The sequence below is a fragment of the Empidonax traillii genome, unplaced genomic scaffold (assembly GCF_003031625.1).
Source record: "Empidonax traillii isolate 1590-97213 ecotype Southwest subspecies unplaced genomic scaffold, ASM303162v1 scaffold324:size701061, whole genome shotgun sequence".
In the NCBI taxonomy this organism is placed as follows: Eukaryota; Metazoa; Chordata; class Aves; order Passeriformes; family Tyrannidae; genus Empidonax; species Empidonax traillii.
The window spans coordinates 478987-499893 of NW_020955517.1; the positions used below are offsets into that span (position 1 = coordinate 478987).

The window sequence follows — 20907 nt, forward strand, 5'->3', positions numbered from 1 at the left end:
TTTTCCAGATTTGCTTCCTACCCTTTTCTTCCAGTTGTTTTATATGCAATCATCCTTGTTATTTCCATAAAGGTGATCATGCTTTTAATTTACATCTTCCAGTTTTCTACTGGAATTTGTTGATAAAGTTGTTATATAAACTTATGTAAGAATGTGATATAAGGATACAGCAGGAAACCAACTCCAATGTCAACTTGAAACTTCTAGGAAAGTTTAGACCTATAACTTGTGAGATGTGTCTCCTGCAGTTGTTGAACACCTCAAAAATGTAGTGGTATACATGGTATACTTTACATTGTTTTCACTATGTGCAAAAATAGTGAAGAATTCTGTTAAATTTCATTATTCTGGGATCCATCCATGGTTTTTTGTACGTCCATGATAGGTTTGTTGATATAATGGCACATAAATTGTATGTGTAAGACCTCTAGTCCCTTCTTTTTGCCCTGCATGAATAAGACAAAGCCAAATTTATGGAGGAAATGGCTTTGTCTACCTGTAAATGAACATCACCTGAAAAGCAGTCTTGTAACATGCTGATGGTAATCAGTAATGCCAAATCGTCATTACAGCAGTGGCATTTTCATCAACTGTATGGTGGATTTTGCAATTAACACACAAAGAATTATTCCTTTCTGGTGTAACAACAATATTTTAATGTCCATAAAAAAGTGGGTTTATAGTTCAAGATTACACATAAAAAAATATTTCATCTTGACACTTTTGCTATTTTCCCTCAGGGAAGTCTTCAAATTTTAACTAGGAAAAAACATGGGGTGGATGGGTGCTCGCTCTACAAAAAGCTGAAGGACTCCCTCCCCATTCTGCCATCACCGGATGTTTTGAAACAGAAGATTGGTCTCCCAGCAAGCCTGACGAGCATACTGTCTCTCTTTCTCTCTCTCTCTCTCCCTCTCTGTCTCGCCCTGCCACGGTAGGTGAAACCACAGGGGCATACACCACCACCAGATCCTTTCAAGCGGAACGCAGCTGGAAGGGTACTGAAAGGAACAAGTCAGGCACCTCTCCAACTACCGGGCTGCATCAAGAAGGCACAACATAAGCAATGGTAAAGTCAGTAAACAAAATTTTACTGTAATATTTTGTAACACAGATACTGTATTTCTCTTTGAAGTGTAAAGCTACCGTCTTACACAAGAAAGATGGACAGACCCTTTTCCAAGACTAATATGGATACAATAAATATGGAGTTTTACATACTAGATCTGTACACAGAAACTTTGTCCCACAGCCATAAAAATTTACATTTAACAGTGCAACATATAATTTAATTCTTTATTTATCTGACATAGGATGTTTACTTACTAAACACAAGCAACTACCTGGTTTTAATATACATATTTTATATATATATATTTTATATATATATATTCAACAATCTGTACAGGTTTCTAAACATAAAACTCCAAAAAGGCACAATCGTCTATACAACATGTACAAAAATGGCTGGAGCTGACAAGGAACAACAATTATTGGTCAAGAGTTCATGATTGCACGAAGATTAGTAATGGGTTTGTGTCAGAAAAATGTGCTTTAAGGAAAGGAAGGTTTTCAAAGAAACCTGTAAGTGTTATAAAAAAAACCCAAAACCCCCTTAAAAATAAAAACACAATGAAAAACAAAAACTAGGTTGCTATTACAAGTCTATCCTCATCGTCACTGCTGCCATCGCTAAACTGCACCGTGTTTTGCCGCCGGGGCGGGGCGGTTGGCCTGTGTACCTGTCTGTCCGGGGTGACAGTTCGGTGGACCGGGGACTTGGTTAATGTGTTGGGATTCACCTTGGAGCGGGGCTCTGCCGGGGCGGCCCTCTTCACCTGCTGGGAAGGGAGGTCACGCTTTGGCTTGGTGGGGTTCGCGAGGTCAGTCTTTTCAGGATCCGCTTTCCCTGAACCAACAGGTTGCTCGACATTGGTCAGTGGGCTGGGCTCAGGATGGCTCTTCCCACCGTACTGCTGGCCACCAGACACCACCTGAGGAGAAGCATCTCGGCTGGGCTGGCCGACCTCGGCCACGGGGAAGCCAACAGGAGCTGGCTCCAGCTGGACCTCGCAGGGTTTGCTGCCCGTGGTGGGTGCCTCGGACACTCCATGTCCCTCGGCGCTGGCGGGGCTGACAGAGGGAATGAGGGTCGGCAGGGCGATGTTCAGTATCTGCAGGCCGGGAATGTGTGCCTGTGGGCTGGGGGTGCCCTGTGGGGCCGTGCCAGCGGTCAGCACCTGGAGGCCCACAGCGTTGAGGGTAATTCCTGAAGGGCGCATCTGTGGGGCGATGTTGGTGTTTGCCAGGCCTACTATGTTCACTGTCTCCATGCCCAGAGGTGGCAGAGGCTGCAGGTTGGGCGTGCCGAGACCCTGAATGCCCGGAACGCTCACCTGGCCGATGGGAATGCATGGCACCACACTGTTCACCTCGGCGACCCCCACGGGATTTGCGGTGGTGCCAGCGGCCGCGCCGCCTGCCTCACCAAGGGCGCTGGTAGTTCTGTGAATCACACTAACGGCTGGAATAGTGAGCTGCACCGGCCCAGCCTGGATGGGAACGAAGGTGGAGTAGGTGGCCAGGCCGGCGGGGACCACCTGGATGCCTCCGACGGGTACCATGCCGTAGGGAGCCTTGTCTTGCCGCTGCGAGTGCAGAGGGAGGTGGCTGAAGAGGTGAGTCTGGGGAGCCCTCAGCTCGGCAGCCTGCTGCGGGCACCCGGCCAGCTTCTCCTCGGGGATTTCGGTGTAGGGTGATGGCGCTGTCGCCTGCATGCTGTGGTCTGCCGGCGAGGAGGGGGAACTGATGGAGGGCACGCTCTGGGAGAGAACAACACAGGCGTGTTAATGCAGCAGCCACCACTCCAGTGAAACGAAAACACAAGGCAGATGGAATGCTTCCCATACCCCCTTTTAAGAAAAAACAACAAACTGGTTCATAGCATATGCTGCTCAACTTGAACAATGAACTGATTTCCTTCCTTTCTTTTTCCAACTTCTTCCTCACCTACTAATTGAATTTTCCTCTCCTAATTAGCCTGCTTAATTTCTCTCTAACACTAGTACTCAAAAACATTGCTGAAAATCTTTTCTATAAGTTTTTTAAGGAGCAAGAAGTCTTTGGAGAACTGTTTTATGTGGAAATCACCTGACAACTGAAGGTTAAATAAGCATAAGCTGGCATTTTTGATGCACTGGGTTCCTCTCCTGAAGGCATTACAGCCTCTGGCAGGCAGAGGCAGCATCATGGCACATTTGTCTGTAGATGCTTCTAATGTGGCAGACAGCAGATATGCAATTACAAGAGAAGGATGACAACTACAGCTCCTGCATGGCAGAGGTGATAGGTGGATGTTGGAGTGAGATGTGGGACCCATATCCTGTTTCTGCCTCTGCTCGCTGTGATTTATTTGGTGCACACACCTGGTCTGATAATCCCTTTTCTTCTTGTATAGCCTTTTACTGACCAAGGCTGGCAATTCATTTCCTAAAACCTCCTAAAACGAGTAGTCCTAAAATGCAATTGCAATGTCACAGTTATCTTTTAGTTTTAGGCATATTCATAACACACCAAGAGTGGTGCAACCTTACTTAGCTTATATAGTCCTGAACAGTAATTTTGTAGTTTTGACCAATCTCTCCAGAGATCTCTAGAGCAGGCACAAAATGGAAAAACAAACAGAAATGCCTTTGAAAACTGCTGGTAGGAAATGTATTGGCTAAGGGAGAATATGATTAACTGACTATGCAGTGACAACCAGTCTAAATGGGAAGACGGGTGTCAGAAAGTAGCCAGCATCTTTCTCAGAACTGACACCTCCCAATAAATCCTGATAAACTGGTATGGATACTTTCAAAGGAACATACAGCAGCCTTCCAGAGCTGTGTTGGCTCCTCGTCTTGATTGCAAGAAGTGGGATCCACACCCACAAGAACAGACTGTAGATGAACCATCAGAGACACAAGGCTGCCACTTCTTTTGGTCTGGGAAAGGAACTGCTGTCCTGTATTACTTACATGCCTTCTGGTTTTTTTTTTTTGTTTGTTTTGTTTTGTTTGTTTGGTTTTGTTTGTTTGTTTGGGTTTTTGGGTAAATTTTAATATATTAATGTAGACAATTATTAGAGCTACTTAAATTAAGACCTTTCAACATTTTTAATTGTATGAATATTTACTTGAGGTTTCTGTGGCTCTACTTAACATGAGAGTAAACTTAGTCAAATGTCTTTCTCGTATCCATTGGCAACAACTGGAACTCAAAATCCAAATTAAAGACCCTACCCCTTTTCTGAAAGGTATATACACTGATCAGAGACCACTTTGTTTTATTCTCTGTCACACCAGAAACTTGCTCCAATTTACATCTGCCACATGAACTCACAGTTCTTACAAGCAGAAATGAATCTGTGTCAAACAATGCAATGCAGCAATAATTTTACTGTTTCTCCTTGCCAACAGTTAGCTATCTTAAACTTTGTAAAAAATAAATCCAGTAGTACAGATTTCCAAAGAAAAAAACAGGTCAATAAGTACTTAAAGCAGAATTAAATTTTTACTTACTGTTTATGTTTTTGAAAATTTCCTGCTACTGTTTTTTCTATAACTGTATGCAAAGTTAGGTTTATGGTTGGACTCAATGATCTTAAGGGTCTTTCCCAACCTAGATGACATGATTCTATATAATGTTTCCTTGAACATCTGGTGCTCTTTCTAGTTCTACTATTAAGCATATTTGAAGGAGATATAAGCTATTGCACAATTTTTTATAGTGATAAGGTAAAAACCTTTGGGACTAGATTAATTTCCCTTGGGAATCACCAATTATTATATCATCATATTTCACAGTGAAAAGACTTCTGAATTCTACCACTTTTCTCTGAAAACTTCATAACCACCAACATATGTTTATTCTCCATATTGTGGACACATGCGGAATGAAAAACATACAGTTTTTGCCATATTTGTTATTTCTTTCTTATTTGTAATACAATCTACCAGCTCCAAACATCAGCTGAAATGACCATATTACAATTAATCCTTTCAGGAAGAATACAATCAAATCAAAGAATTTTAAAAGCGGTGCTCATACAACATCCTTGTTCCTGGAGTCCTACACATTTGTGCTTTGATTACTTTCAACTCTTCTGAAAGACTCATCACCCAACAACTCTAAGAATAAAGGGAAAGGCCAACATTATTTTGATCTTTCAAAAATCTCTAAAAAGATCTTTAGAAAGAGGGTTTAAAATCCCGTTCTCTCCCCAGAGTCAGGCACTCCTACCTTTGTAAGAGTTGCAGTTGATATTAAGGAGTGGCCCAAGGCTGTTTCTGGATCGGGATAATCCACAGACATCTGTCGACCTGGGGATGTAGGGGGTATGTCCGCCAGTGCCACGCTAGCACTGTGGAGACCTGCTCCTCTCTCTTGGGCTTTATCCTCATGTGCTTCCTGATGGGTGAAGTCTGCTGGTGACCTGGAGGTCCTGCTAACTGACTGCACAGTGCTAAGGACGGTCATTTTCGTCAGCAGCGCTTTTGGCAGACCATCCATAGAGTCCGTATGAACCCCAGCAAAACAGTCTGGAAGTCTGATGTCTTCATCGGTGCTGGCAACATCCTGCAGGCCGTGTCGAGAGGGGTGATGTTGGGGGCTGGCCGTCACCGAGGGGGTTGTGGATAGCACTGACTCAGCCTGGCTGTCTTCATCGTCATCTTCGTTGTCATTTTCGTCTTCATCTCCGCCATCAGACTCCTCCACATCATATCCTGACCGGTCATAGCCAATTCTTTGCTTCTCACCTGCAAAAGTGGGAATTAGAAGGTAAGACAGTGAAGGTCCTGGACTGATTGGGAAGGAGGAGGGAGAGAGAAACTAGAAACACCAAAAAAGCACATGGCACATGTATTTTTCAGTCACATCCCATTGCATCAAAAATTTTCCACAATACATATTTAACTATACAGCCACATAATATTTCATCTTCTGCTACTGTATTGTTTTCAAGCTTCTGGATTTGGCTGTTTTCTTTTAAGCCATTTATAACCATTTGATCAAAGTCACCCTTCACTCTTCCGCTTGGTGAAAAGTGAGCAGATTCCTGGTTCATTAGGTTTCCAGTGACAATATATGAAGCTGGTCTGTCAACCTTAGCAGTGGGATATTCTCTAGCTGGTTCTGACTCATAAGAGGGTGGTGGGTGTCCTTGTACCTAATATGACTCACTGCTGCAAAGGTTTTTGAAGGATGCAAACAGAAAGACTGGAGGCTGTTAGTCAGGAATCTGTCTCGTTAACAAGCAAAAGAGAGCAAAATTAGACCTTACCAGATTTCTTCCCTTTGCTAATGTTTTGAAAGGTTTATGAACAAATCAGCCAAGATGTCCTAGGAGGCAAGAAAGCCCTAATCCGATCAAAATTTACCTATGCATGCATGAACCTTTGCTCACATGAAGAAGCCCTCCTGACTTCAAGTCTTAAAGCTTAACAGCTGTATAGTGGTAAATTTCTCTATTAAATATAGTTCTGCTGCAGCTTTTCACCTTCTTTTGCATCATCACTTGGAAAGAAAGAATTGTCTTTGTAAAGCGACAGAGAATCCCATCTGTTGTACCTGATTCCAAGCCAGACTGTCTGGGATCGTATTTTACAAAAGACAAAATGCTTTGAATGAACTAATATTTTGTATTTGATTAAAGGTCTGTCTGTTGAGCTGTCCAAAAAAAATATCAGCACAAAAATAATTTGGCTCTGTAAAAGCCATGATGGCTGGTTAGTTAAAATCTCAGAGATCCTGTTCTAGGGAAATCTACACAGCAACTTAACATCAAAATAAACGATTCTGAAAAAAATCAGACCCTTAAAAGAAGTCAAACTTACTACCTATACTTTAGGCTGCTGTTACCAAAACAAAAATAAGTACCTTGAGCTCCAGGTAAAATAGATAAGTTTAACTGAGCTACCTTTAAATAAGCTACACAGCATTATAAGCCTTTATGGTTTCAAATGAGCAGTGCAATTAGGAATGAAACTAATAGCTTCTTTGAAAAAAATCCCTCTATAATGACTTTGCCCCTCTTTGCCTATACAGTAATTTGTACATTAACTAAATATGGAAACTGTAGATTTTCTCCACTTGCTAGAGCAGATATGAACATGTCAGATGCTATTAAAAATACCCCAAATCCTCCAGGTCATTGGAATGATCCTAACAAAAATATTTTTTAGAATTTTAAATAGTCGTTGTTTGTAATTCTCATTCACAGACAAAGCTGTTCGAAATAGAAAATACATTTTAGTAGAAACATTGATTCTGTGAGGTCCAAAAATATGGCAAGTAGGATTGTTAAAAATACTATTAACAATAACACATGGACTTATTAAACTTTTTTTTTTCTCCGTGTACTTCTGTCATTTCTATTCTTCACACACATAGTGTTTCTTCACCATTAATTTGCAAAAACGTTAGAACCTCTACATATGTTTGATTTCAGAAAGGAAACAACTACCTCTGTCTTCAATGCTTATGATAGGTTAGGTGGAGTCCCAGTGCCCTGAGCTGGAGGACCATGGCTGTACATATCACCAACCATATGAAGTTCAACAAGGACAAATGCCAGATTCTGCACCTGGAATGGGGCAACCCTGGATGTACGGACAGACTGCGGAATGAGATGCCAGAAAGCAGTGCTGTGGGAAGGGACCTGGGAGTCCTGGTCAATGGCAAGTCTAATATGAGTCAGCAGTGCCCTGGCAGCCAGGAGGGCGGACCATGTCCTGGGGGCATCAGGCACAGCATCAGGCATCAGCACAGGCTGTTGAGGGAGGGGATTGTCCCGCTCTGCTCTGCACTGGTGCAGCCTCACCTAAAATATTGTGTGCAGTTTTGGGCACCACAATATGAGAAAGATAGTAAGCTATTAGAGAGTGTCCAAAGGAGGGCAACAGAGATGGGGAAGGGCCTTGAGGGGAAGCTTTATGAGGAGCAGCCGAGGGCACTTGGTCTGTTCAGCCTGGAGAAGAGGAGACTGCATTGCAGTTACAACTTTCTCATGAGGAGAAGAGGAAGGGCAGGCACTGATCTCTTTTCTGTGATAACCAGTGACAGGACCTGAGGGAATGGCATGAAACTGTGACAGGGGAGGTTTAGGTTGGATATTAGAAAAAGGTTCTTTACCAGAAGGTGGTTGCACACTGGAACAGTCTCCCCAGGGAAGCAGTCACAGCAACAAGCCTGCCAGAGTTCAAGAAGTATTTGGACAATGCTCTCAGGCACAGAGAGCAAAAGATTAACAGATCCCAAAGACTCCTCTGTGTTACATCTAAAGGGTAATCCACACGATTCCTACAACTCCTTAAATAATGCGCTTAAATAATTCACTCCAGACTCCCTCTTAACTTCAATCTTTTTACCAGCATCATGTAACTATTCTCTGGGAAATCCTACTGATTCTTTTCTTTTTTCTCACTCTCTCCACGTGAATCACATTTTCTGTGAAAGCTGATGTCAATCACAAATGACTGTTTCTACTGGCAAGCGGAACTACCTGAAGTGATTAGACTGACTTGTCACATTTGTAAAGCAAGGAAAACATATGTGCAAACAATGCCCCGATTTACAAGGAGAAACTATCTTTTTTTCAAATCAACACTTAAAATGTTATGGGATTTACTAGCAAATGCTGCTTATGTAGGAATTTTGTGCATACATCTCGGCTTTCTAGAATAAAACCATGGAAAGGGAAAGGGGAACTGTGTGTGGAACACAGATTCCTTACACGCAGAACTTCATGGGATATCGTTTCCCTCTATTGTTTCCCTGTTTACCTCCACCCTTTGTGCATTTGCCAGCTTCTATTTGAGTGTGGTTACCTGGAGCCAGAGTCTGCAGTGTAGGCGAGGTGACAGCGATGAATGTGGTTCCCTTACTCCCACACCGCTTTGCAACATCAGATGAGAAAAAAAATTCCTGACTTGCTTGTTCTGGCAATGAACAAAAGAACACACTGCTCTGGTTTTTATACCTGCATGTGTGTTTGCAGAAACAAGAGGTGCCCAAGCTTTTGCAATTAGTGATCCCGTTAAGCATCGCTGTGGAGTTGTGAGAGGACCTGATGCTGCAGTTTTAGCAAGGTGGAAGACCCAGGCAGGTAATGGGTCTTCTCTGAAGTAGGCATCAGGCTGAGGCTGTGACCATTACTTGTGGTGAAAGACTCTTTTTCCAAGCAGTGTCTTATTAACCAAGTAGTACTGGCCCCAATCCATTCTGGTAATTGTACACTGCCTACTAAAGTTCCCTTGCAGTTTTAATGGGGGAAAAATTAATTCTTTGCTTCCTATCTTGAACTATGCACAATTATTACCATATGCTTATGTAGCATATATATATATATATATATATGTATATATATACACACATATATGTATTTATATATGTATATAAAAAACTAGAACTGACTCAATTTCCAAAGGGAACAAAATTACTTCTGTGTTTAACTTTGTATGAGGTTGTAAAACAGTGTGCGATATTTTAGAATGAAGGATGTGTCATAAATTTAAAGGCCACTAACATATGGAGAAATGGCTTTTGGCATGAAAGTTCACAGTTTCTTTTTTAAAAAAAGAAAACAGGAAAAAAGTTTCACACTATTAAGTAAAGGCTTATGAAAGCTACTTCTCTTTCGAATTTGTAACTCAACTCTCACCATTTTAACAGAAAGACTGTTCAAGACAGCCTCATTTTTTTATAAATAGTCTTTTTGGAAGAGTAGGGAATGCCTCTCTTTCTCTGTCAACTGCTGCAACCTCATCTTCTAAAACCCTTAGAAAGACTCTTTCTTCTTCTTGGATTTCACAGGAGAAAGTGCACTTTGTCTACAGACCTGAACTCTGCAAAAATTAGGAACAGATGGAAATAAAGGCATAACAGAAACACGGACAAAACTTTTGACTGGGAATTTTGCCTGCATGCCAGCTACAATTATTTTTAAGAAAACTGAATTTTTAATCCTATGTATTAAGTATAGAAATCATCGTCAAAATATCATCTTAGACCTTCCTTTATTTTGCTTTCGGTCCTTAGTTAGTGAGCTCCGTACTGTGCTTGTGGTGACGATGAGCTTGTTGGCTAAGGCTCTGTTATACTGGTATTTTACCCCAAAAAGAAAAAGCTGCAAGTTCTTTAGCACGATAGCATTAGTTGGAATTAGCAGCATCCTAGTATGTCCATTAGTGAAGTGCCTGGGGCTGATAAGTCCACATATTTTTCCAGTTGGTATGCCATGAATTAGGTAACTGAAATAGGTCTCCCTATGTACTTTTAAGTTATTTTATTACAAGTTTTTCCTATAAGGACCCTAACTGTACATGGCTTTAACAATGGCCATCTAACTATCATCATACTGTAAAGTACTAAAACAAAGGTTCTTCAGAATCTCAACTTACAGCTTTTCATTTTAATTGCAATATTATTGCCACACAACCTGACTTACTGAGGACCTGCTAGAGACTTAGCAATTTCTCTTCCAAACCCAGTGATAAAGTTCAACGACTTACAACTTAGTCATATTTGGTTATAACTTAATCATATCTAAGTAGGTTTTCACACAAAGAGCAAAATGTTCATTGTCATTCTTTCACTGGCAGGAAGGCAAGAAAGATCTGAAAATACAAGTCCAGACTGCTCAGTTTTACACATTCCTAAGAAAATGTACAGTTACGTAGATAATGATAGGATTGCAATTAGCTCTATAAAAGGCATAGCTCACTAAGTATCTAATCACTATCTATTAACATCTACATTTAAATTTACTACATTTATTGGTTTTTAGAATCTGATTAATACAAAGCCTCCAAGTAACACAAATCACCTCAAATTCTGGAATTGTCTTCAGTTAAGGATTAATAGCTACATAAAAGCATTTAAAAATAATCTGTTTTGTATTAGATATTCTCCATCAAACTCCAGAAAAAATGTAGACCACAGTAAGAAAGGCAGAAGTATTTTTCAGAATGTCATTATATGATCATAAATTGAAAGTAAGGTCTGTATGTCATCAATTCACTCTACTCTTCTAAACAATTAGAGCTTAGACTTGTCTTTTACCTGTTGTGTTAGTCTTGTAATAGACTGATCCACAACCATTCAAACAAATTCTTAAAAGAGTAAAAAAAAGTACAGTAAACAATGCATCTATATCCAACCTTGCTGGTTTTCTGTCATTCTAAATCTGTTCAGAGGCTTTAATTAACTGATTTCAGTCTTGCTTCAGCTCCTGTCCACTGCTAACCACCTTCAAACAGGACTCATAGTGACATCTACTGGGTTAAATTCAGACTGGTAATTGCCAGGGCTCCTCAGAAATGAGAAAAAAAAAAAATCTGTGGGCGTTTGACTTTCATTCCTAAGAGCATGAGAAGTAATGAAGTAAAGCAAACCAAAATAACAGCAGCCACTGCTTAAACAGATTATTTACACCTAAATCTTCCTAAGTAACTTGAATACTGTAAATCAAGCCTAGCACTAGGCAGTTTATTGCCAGGCTGTAGGTGTAGGGGTTCAGCACACCTAACATACATCTAGTTGAAGACTAGACACTGACATTAACAAAAAATAAATAATGTTTATTGTAAGCTATATAGAACCAGCCTTCCATTCACTTTGTAAAAGAAGGATATTATTGCAAGGATTTTAATTTATTTTTACTCCTTAAATGTAGGTGCAGTGAAAACACAGACTGAGTCATGATTAGGCTAATGAAGAGCCATTGAAACTTACTTAATATTTACTGTAAGTAACATATTGCTAATTAACTTAAACTATTGTATCTTCAGAAGAGCCTTTTCAATACTGCAGAAAATGAAAGTATTTTTTAATGTCTGTGTGTATATATATGTATATAAAAATATGTATCTAAAACCTATAATTAGGTCTTTTAACTGGTAAAATAATAGATATTTTGGTATAAAAATTCTGTGCAGAGACCACTTTAATAAGTTCTGCCCATCTATTGATTTCATTATTAAATGATTATCTTGTGCAAGTTTACTCAGGCATACCATAGCACTCATACTTTAGCCTTCATATGAAATATTACAACTTTAAAGTTTGTCACTGTTTTAGTTTGAACACAAATTACTGCTGTTTTTAAGACTGCATGGCAAAATGTTGGGTAAGCACAGCCAAAGAGGACATCCCCAGTTGTGGTCTGTCACACTAAACAGTTCACCTCCTCTGACAGTTTAATTCAGATATTAACATTCCTCACATTGTAACCCTGTATTTTGGTGACAAGAACATTCCACAGAGCAGAAGATGAAAGATAAACGGATGAGGGAATGGTTTTGCATACAAAAACCCAGGCCAGAAAGTATTTACTAATACCCAAATGATGACAAGTCCAAATACAAAGAATGCTATGTTAAAAGCTCTGATCACATACAGTCTCAGACAGCTAGAGAGCATCTTTCTTTATTCCCTAAACACTACAGCACAACAAAATTTCAGCTTCTCAGATTACTGCAAAAAGGCTCTGTGTGTGTATGTGTTCAGAGTTGTGCACAATTTTGCACTCCTTCAATCTGCATGCATTTCATCTGTACTGCTGTCGGTCAAAGCTGACTTCTATGGATGTAAAAAATTATGTATTTAAATAATTGTGATTGCCTACTCTTTAAAAAAGACTACACAAAACTAGACCCAGTAAATTCCTTCAAAAATAAAGGACTGGTGTTTTTGTTAAATTTCTGTCTAAATTCTCTAATTCAAAGTTGAAAACACACAGCTTAGTTATTTTCAGCAAAGGTGCAGAACTTCAATTAACACAAGAACAATCAGTATTCCAAATGTTAGGATAATGAATTAGGTGGAGACAGACAGACAGGCATTCTGCAGGTCAGGAAACAAGCCAATCTCATACAGTCTACAGAAAGAATTTTTTTTTCTGAGGTCATAATTATTTCTTATCAGATTTTCTGCACCTTCCTCTACCGCATCTCACATTGCCTTCTGCGTCTCACATAGCCTTCCAAGTGAGGAAAGGGATGGGATTAGGCAGACCACTTTGTAAGAGACAGAACTTCTTTATCAACCACACGACAAAAATGTGTGCTTTTAAAGAGGTTTTTTAAAATACCGAAGGATATATGGCCCAAACCCGCCAGCAACGCATATCAGAGGGAGGGGGTGAAAGGGCCAAAGAGATAACGCCACAAGTGCTGCTCAATACCCACAGACCATCACGTTTTCCTTTGTGGGTGAGGTGCTGCTGCACTGCTGTGGGGAAAGGGCAGCCAAAGAGCTGTTAACTGCGAGGGCCTGGACACCTCAAAAAAATATTCAATCACATTCAAATATAGCACAAATTAGCACATAAAGGGTATCAGGCAACGGAACCACTTACACTTAGAAAAGCATGTATGCAAATATATCACACTTTCTTTCCCCTCCTGATTCTGCCTTAAAAATAGGCTGACAACCAAGATTCTGAATTATCATGAAAAACACCTTCACGCGTGTCTAGTTGAGCTAACAGATTAAATCACATTTTTGAAGTGTACGGTTACTCACAGAATTTACATGGATAATTGTAAATGCCCTGTGCATTGCAGGAACTGGAGAGGTTGGACTGGTTTGGCTGCAGCAAATGAATGTTTATCGTAGGTTTAATTGCCCTGCCTCTTGGACAGGGCTCTACTGCTGAGCTTTGTGCTGCAAAGCTGGTTTTACTACAGGTACTTGAGCCAGATCCTTTGGAGAAGGTAGGGATTTTATTACCAAGTTGTTTTTTTGGTTTGGGGTTCCAGTTAAAGAAAGAAATGTTACCTCCTCTACTCTGGGGGAGGAGAAAAAAGGCATTGCAGTCATAAAATTAAATTCCATGAAGAATTTCAAGGATTACATAGTAATTCCTAGTGAATGTCTGGCTTTCTTTTTTTTTTTTTCCCAAATGGAATATTTAATTTATTAAGTAATTACTGTGCTGAAGCAAAGAAAATATTTCAGGAAACGTATAATATATTTATACTATGGTTAAACATGCCTGTACATGATATGTAAAAAGAGAGAGCCTCTCTCTTTCTCAATTAAATAGTCATGAAGTCAAAGGAAAACATTCTTTCAACAAATGCTTGAAATGGCTTCCTTCTACCCAGATTTATTAAAAATTCAGTCAAAATCTGAAACATTTCCCATTACATTATAACCCCAAATGCAATTTTTAATGTATGCAATTGGGAATATCAATTTATCAATCAAAGAAATGTTTTTAGTTCCTAATAAATGGAAATATCTGTTCAGCTGTAGTTTTTAAAACTAACAAAAATGTCAGAAGCTACAGAACATCACTTAAAAAAGTGACACAGTTCCTGCCATTTGAAGGCTGAAAACGTTAATAAAAACTGTTCCTCTCTAAGAAAAGGACAGTAATTTGTCCTGACACTTATCTTTTGTGTTATTTATTTGGTACTTCAAATTGTGAAGGGACACGTATTTTGCTTACGAAAAAGGAGTGTGTCGAAGAATGCCAAAAAAGGAAAATGCAGGTTTCTCTCTACCTAGCATACTACTGAATCATACCAGCTGAGTCATATTCCCAGCATTATTCAGAATTAGATTCAAACTGATTCGCTTATTCTGCTCGTAGTTGTCATATGGGAGCAAGTGCATTCATCTTTCTTTCCCTTTACTGTTTAAATAAAGACCCCCACTGCTTTCGTTTCTCAAAACCTCATCCACAATCTAATAAACTATTCCACTGGAGGAAGAAAAATATACCAAGGCGAGGCAACACAACTCATCTCCCCACTGAGAAATGTGAGGAAGGGAAAAATGCCACCACTGCACTGAGACATGCTGAGATCCAAAACAGTCCTAATGCACAATCCTGTTTTCCATCTCACTGCATCGGGTGTAGGCACACCTTTCTTATCACTCTGAGCAAATCCCTCATGAACTTGGTTTGGCTCTCTTTGACTGTCCTTGATTTCATCTGCTCTTCAGTGGAAATCTCTTGGGATGCAGGAAGTGGAGAATTTCAAGTATTAGCAAATACATTCATTCTGACAACATTCTCATCAGAAATGAAGAACTAGAACAGGTCAAGATGAATAATGTTTTTAATTTCTAAGTGATCCCTATCTGCGGATTTATCCCAATTATTTGTGGAGGAGGACAGAATTCTACACCGGAAGATGATTAGCCTCCTTGCAAAGCACTCAGCAACAAATTTGTGATTTGTGTTGCATGTTATTGATATAACTTTAACGAAATATGCATCTCAAAACTTGGAACATTCCATGCACAACTATTTTCAAAGAAGCACTACATTTGACTACATTTTTTCCTAGGCAAACAGCTGTTTTTCTGGTATTTTCAGTCTTGTCAAATTTATCTGTGAAAGTGATAAAGTTAAACTGCATAACACTTTGTGAAAAATTCAGCAGCAATTTATCCTTAGCATATGCTTGTCATTTCTTTTGCTGAAAGTTTTTCCATTGTTTCTTGCTCCCTTGGACTAGCTCTTAAAATTTTTATCTCTGTATCTTTTCCCTGTACAAGAATGGAAAAGCTTTGGAAAAGAAAGGGTAAGAAATTGAGATGAGAAAATAACCACAATAATTCAGTAAAGAAAGAAGACTTATTTCTTACCAAATTCTTCTTCCCCATCCTGGTCATCTATTAAGCCTACTGAGACTCCCAAATCCATGCATTTCTTGCTATGTGCCTTTGACTTCATATGTTTTGTTAAATTTCCTTAAGAAAAAAAAAACAACAAAAAACTGCTCTGTTACTACAAATGTCTACAAATATACACTCAGCATGTTTCTCTCTTCTTTGGGTACATTTATAACAACTTGTATGATTTGATTTTACACTTGCTAGAACCTTGTCCCTCAGTGCAAGCCCCCAAGGGCTGAGGTAAATTCACCATCCTGAATGCTACTAGCTCTCTGGGTACATTTCAAGAATTTTTTTATTGAGATACAATAGAATAGGATGTAAATCCTAGATGATGATGTATTTTGCACTGCTGTAAGACATCCTTCCTTTGTGCATTGCAAAGTATAAAAAAGGCTGATTCAGTCCTCAAAGTCATGTTGCCAAAACTGTCACGTGAAACTAAAGTTCTTATCTTGCAGTTCTTTTAGTATTTGATGAATCCTATTTTTAGTGTAAACATTTTCACTGCCAACTTGAACAAACGCATTCATTTTTTTCAGTATCAGAACATGAACATTGATCTGAATCTCGAAAGTGAACGTGTAGCAGAGAGGCCTGACAGGCTGCTTCCCCCTTGTCCTTTGAAAAGAAAATATGGCAAATACCATCAAGAAAAAGTTAAGAGTGGCTGAGATTTGTAAATGATGGTATTTATAAAATCCATGTTACTAGAAGTTACTGCTTACTTTATACTTAAACTGCCTATTGTCTCTCAAAAAAATTTCTTTGAGATATTTAAATGGAAGAAATCACAGTGTAATGGTGACTTTTCTATGGTTATGGAGTATTTTGTTCCTGCTTTGAAATGAAGGTAGTAACTCACCCCAAATGTTGAAACAATTGTTATGAACATGTTGACTCACAAGTAGCAAATTTTCCAGTTTTACATACTGCATGAAGTTGCTGACTACACTGTCCTGTTACGAAGGGTGGTTCACCAAACATCGAGCACCCAACCGTGTGACTGACTGTGCCAGCAGTGATGGCAACAGCTGGGCATACCAACTGCAGAAGAGGACTTGAATACAAGTATCTGCTGCAACTGAAACTAGGGAGAACTTCACATGGGCAGAACTTAATTACTTGAACTTGGCCAGCACCCCTACTCTGCAAAAACCATAATGAGAATTTATTTGGTTTGCACTCCAGCATTTCATCGCATAGGCAATATGATGACCTAGTCTGTCAGGATGCAGTGATCAGTTTTGACACATGTAAAGCCTATTCCATCCCACTTTGTGCAGCACTGGCTTATTTCTTGGAAGTTTTCCACACAACCGCTGAATAGTATTGAACTCACTAAAAATACAAATGTTTCTGAGGTTACAGCTGGGGGGATTATTGCTAAATGATGTTCAAGGCCAAGAAAAATTTTACTGCTTAGAATTCTTTTGCTGAAAGTATTTTGGCTGTAAATTTCTTCTGCCTGGATCTACCACTGTTTATTATACTGCCTGCTTAAACTAGGATGCATTTAAGTCTCTGTTGTAAACAGGCTTTAGAGAGTAGGGGTCCAACTTTGGGTCTTAAAAGGTCAAGTGAAAAGTGAACCTTGTCCTTCATTGATTAAAAAAATCATTTCAATATAGCAATTTAATAAAGGCTAATTTCTTTCTTAGAGCAATTGGTTGAGTGCCAATACGAGTACAATATATGTCCACCTTATAACTCTAAAAGATCAGTGCTTCAGACATAAAATTCTGTGTCCCATCCCTGTCTAGGAGGAGTAGCTAACCATCTCACTTGTCTTCACCTAATTTTCATCATATTCCCAGGATTTCACTCTCCCACTTCAATTTCTCACCCACTGTGGCATGCCCCACAGTTCATTCCTATGTAGAGGTGATTATCTGAATAAACATACAGAGCAGGAAATCAGAAATTACAAATATTTGAAGCATTAAGACAATAAAACTCCACAGAGAGGCAACCTCTTTAGCTCATGAACAGCCAGTTGTGAGAAGAATTCTACTTTAAAGCAGAAAGAAAAAAGGGGGAAAATGTACACAGTAAAGTGCACTTACCTTTAGTTTTGAAGGAAAAGTTGCAGTAATTGCAGTGGTAAGGACGGACATCTGTATGTGTGCGAATATGCTTCTTGAGCATGCTGGGCTTCTTGCAACGTATTCCACATTCTTCACAGATATACTTCCCTCTCCCTCTCCCTCGAACATACACATAGTCTTCATTTGACTTGTACCTAGTAACGGTACCATAAGAGTAAGGCAATCAGTTGTAATGGGAAAATGATTCTAGTTAGAAACACCAATCTACTAGAATTTCTAAAATAACACATTAGATGAAAATGAATGACTGACAAAACCAAACATGATCTTTTTCTGCTCAGTTTCTGCATTTATTTGTTAAATTTATGTCTATATGTTTCTCTAGGTAATCAGATTTGTTTAGGAATAACAGCTTATCTTTTTTAACAAAGGTACCATTGATAGTAAGCATTTAAAGATTTCAAATTTCCTCTTTGCAACACATGAACATACTTTTTAAAGGTGTCAGTTCTTGGAAGTAGGTTTGGGCACCATGAGGAAGCTTTAAAGAGCATCTTTGAGGCTCTGCGTTGGATGCAGAAAAGGAACAGCATTAGTTATGACAATGGGAAAGCCTTTAAAATTCCCTATCAATGTCTTCTGGACTCAGACTACGGGGAATGTCTCTAGATGAAAAAGTTACTTACATTCAATTACATCCTTCATATTTCCACTCAAAGATCCCAAAGGTTGAGCTCAGCTTTTGTGACCTGGTCCCTGCAACATTTGGATCTGAGCAGAGACACAGCAGTGTTTTACCTGGGCAGCTGGTAGTAGTTTAACTGCTGGCCTAGACTAGATTCCAGTTGGGAATCAATAAATGGAAAGCCCTAGAACCGACCACCAATTATAAGAACAATAAAATATGCACCATTTTTGTGCTCCAAAATTTTAGGGGTGTCACTAGCATTTATCTATTTAAAAAATCTGTTTTCTAAGATATTGTACACAGTGGCTAACTGTTACTCATATCAGGCAACAGATTTAAAGTATTGTGGTGCAGGGACTAGGACTCTCGGTAAATGTTTCCATGGCACTTTTCAAATCAGGAGTTCTCCAGCCTGTGTATGCCAACAGCAAACTGCCAGACAGACTGGACCACAGGCTGCTGCTTAGCCCCTGGGCTGTATCCTCTCCAGCTACAGTTATATGGTCCTACTGCACAATAGGTGTTATTTATCATGTAAGAGAAATACAGGAAAAGAATTTACATCTCTGGCTGTATCTATCTGCCTTTACAGCTGATTAATGCTTGTTCCTTGGAAAAAAAATGAATTGCGCTGCCTACTGTACTTTATTTTATTATCCCTTCTCGTAACTCTCATGGCTCCATGCTTCTAATGACTTTCCATTTTTCTTGGAAACATAAACCAACATCCACAGACCACAATATCGGAACTGTTGCTTAGAATAAATCAATCAGGAAGCAACATCTCTGTAAAGTCTAGAATCAAGGAAAAAGAACTTTCTGATGATATCTAGTATACAAAGTACAATACTTGCCCTCCATCAAATATTTTAACTCTTCTTGGTACAGTTTTGATAAAGGAGTTTTCTTTATCGTGCTCAGTGCTTGATTCAGAGTTTTCCTTATTGCTGAATTCAGTTGCAGTCAATTTTTTTCTATTTAATGCTCGCTGAAAGAAAATGAGATATGCTTATCATTAAAATGAGTGTCATTCATATGCTATTCAAACATTCAAGTTATGATGAATAAAAGCATCATAAAAGCCACAATTCTAATAACCGGTTTTTTGAAACTGTTAGATGCATGAAACAAAATATATCTTTTGCCAAACTTCTTCTGTAATATGCATTGTCTATTTGTGGACAGCTAAATCTGTACGGAGATTATGGCTCTGTAGGAAACCAGGGATGCCTTGAATCTGCAGTAGGAAATGCCTCTTTTTAATTTTGGGAAGATGAAGGTGATGCTTTTTAGCTACAGAAAGCCTTCTACAGAGAAAGATGTGTACATTCAAACCCAAGAGCTTCCTGAACAGCTACAGCATCGCTCCCCTGCACTTGATGTGGCAGTGGGACCAACTTGCCTGCCAACCAAGGAGCCGCCTTCCCATGGCAGAGCAAAGAGGAGAAGGTTGGGAAGGAGAGGTGTACCAAGGGAAGATACTAACAGGTAACATTTCTGAGTGCTAATATTTTTTAAAAAATATACCTGTTTTGGTGTGGAAACTGACTGTTCCCAGTTTGGAGAGGTTACCCTTCCAAAGCAAGGCTCCACACGCTGCATTACTACTGCCAGACCAAAGTACAAGATAAAGCATACCAGTTGCCTAGCAGAACAGAATTACATTTCTCCATTTTCCCAAATTATTAATAAAGGGAATTTTTTTTTTCCAAGGAGGATGAGTTCCCCCAACATTTCCCAATTAAAATCTACTCCTTCCTAATCTAGGGTATTTATAAAATGGGCAACAGTGAAGGAATGATCCAATTAGCCAGCAATTATTACTGCTATATTTATAAACTGTTCTACCCACATAGCTGGCACATTTACCACATTTGCTCATATTGATAAGTGAATAAAATCATGAGAGGAAAAAAAAGTCTGGCCTTATGTTTTTCACTCATTATAAAATTTAATGCTGTGAATTCTTGGCAAGAGGAATGACTTCACTGGTAGACTTTAAAAGACTGATCAGCTACACTGTTCATTACATACATTGAAGGGTGACATCATTCTGGCACCCAGTCCTTGCCCGTTGTCCTTCATATAGCCTCAGACATTGCCTTTACTTCTACTTCTGACCTGATAAGGAATTAACACAGATCAGAGGAAAAGTGTCTTCCTGTTCGATTCAAAGCCCTAGGAATATGCACACGCACAAGCACAGCTCCAATCCATACGCCTTCATACAGACCTCTGGATTGATTTGGGCTGCATTTTCAAATATCTGAGCAGTTCTATCAAAGCACACATGACAACTCTGCCTGTGTGTAGGAAGAAAGAAATTTCACCCTGCATGTTTTAACAGCACCCATACAAGGTGGATGAGAAATATCAGAAGTGAAGCTTATTCCTGGCAACTCAGCCATGCTGTAGTTCCTATACACTATCAGGCACATGAATTGCTTTTGTTTCCACTGCAAACAAAGAATAACAAGGTGAGATTTGTAGTTAAAC

The 20907-nt window shown here is 39.3% G+C and overlaps 1 protein-coding gene across 11 annotated transcripts in view; it reads right to left on the reverse strand.

Moving 5' to 3' along the window:
* HIVEP1 (human immunodeficiency virus type I enhancer binding protein 1) overlaps positions 1-20907 on the reverse strand; it is a 127186-nt gene that overhangs the window by 6091 nt on the left and 100188 nt on the right. For 6 of the 11 annotated variants that reach the window (XM_027891650.1, XM_027891652.1, XM_027891649.1 and 3 more), the window contains 5 exons: positions 19266-19399; positions 17742-17917; positions 15646-15750; positions 5284-5801; positions 1647-2822 (listed from right to left, as the gene is read on the reverse strand). In XM_027891650.1, coding sequence (XP_027747451.1) covers positions 1647-2822; positions 5284-5801; positions 15646-15750; positions 17742-17917; positions 19266-19399 — 2109 coding nt within the window. Of the gene's footprint in view, positions 1-638; positions 1040-1070; positions 2823-5283; positions 5802-15645; positions 15751-17741; positions 17918-19265; positions 19400-20907 lie in introns of those variants that run through there. The other 5 variants (XM_027891656.1, XM_027891654.1, XM_027891655.1 and 2 more) reach the window with 4 other exon arrangements.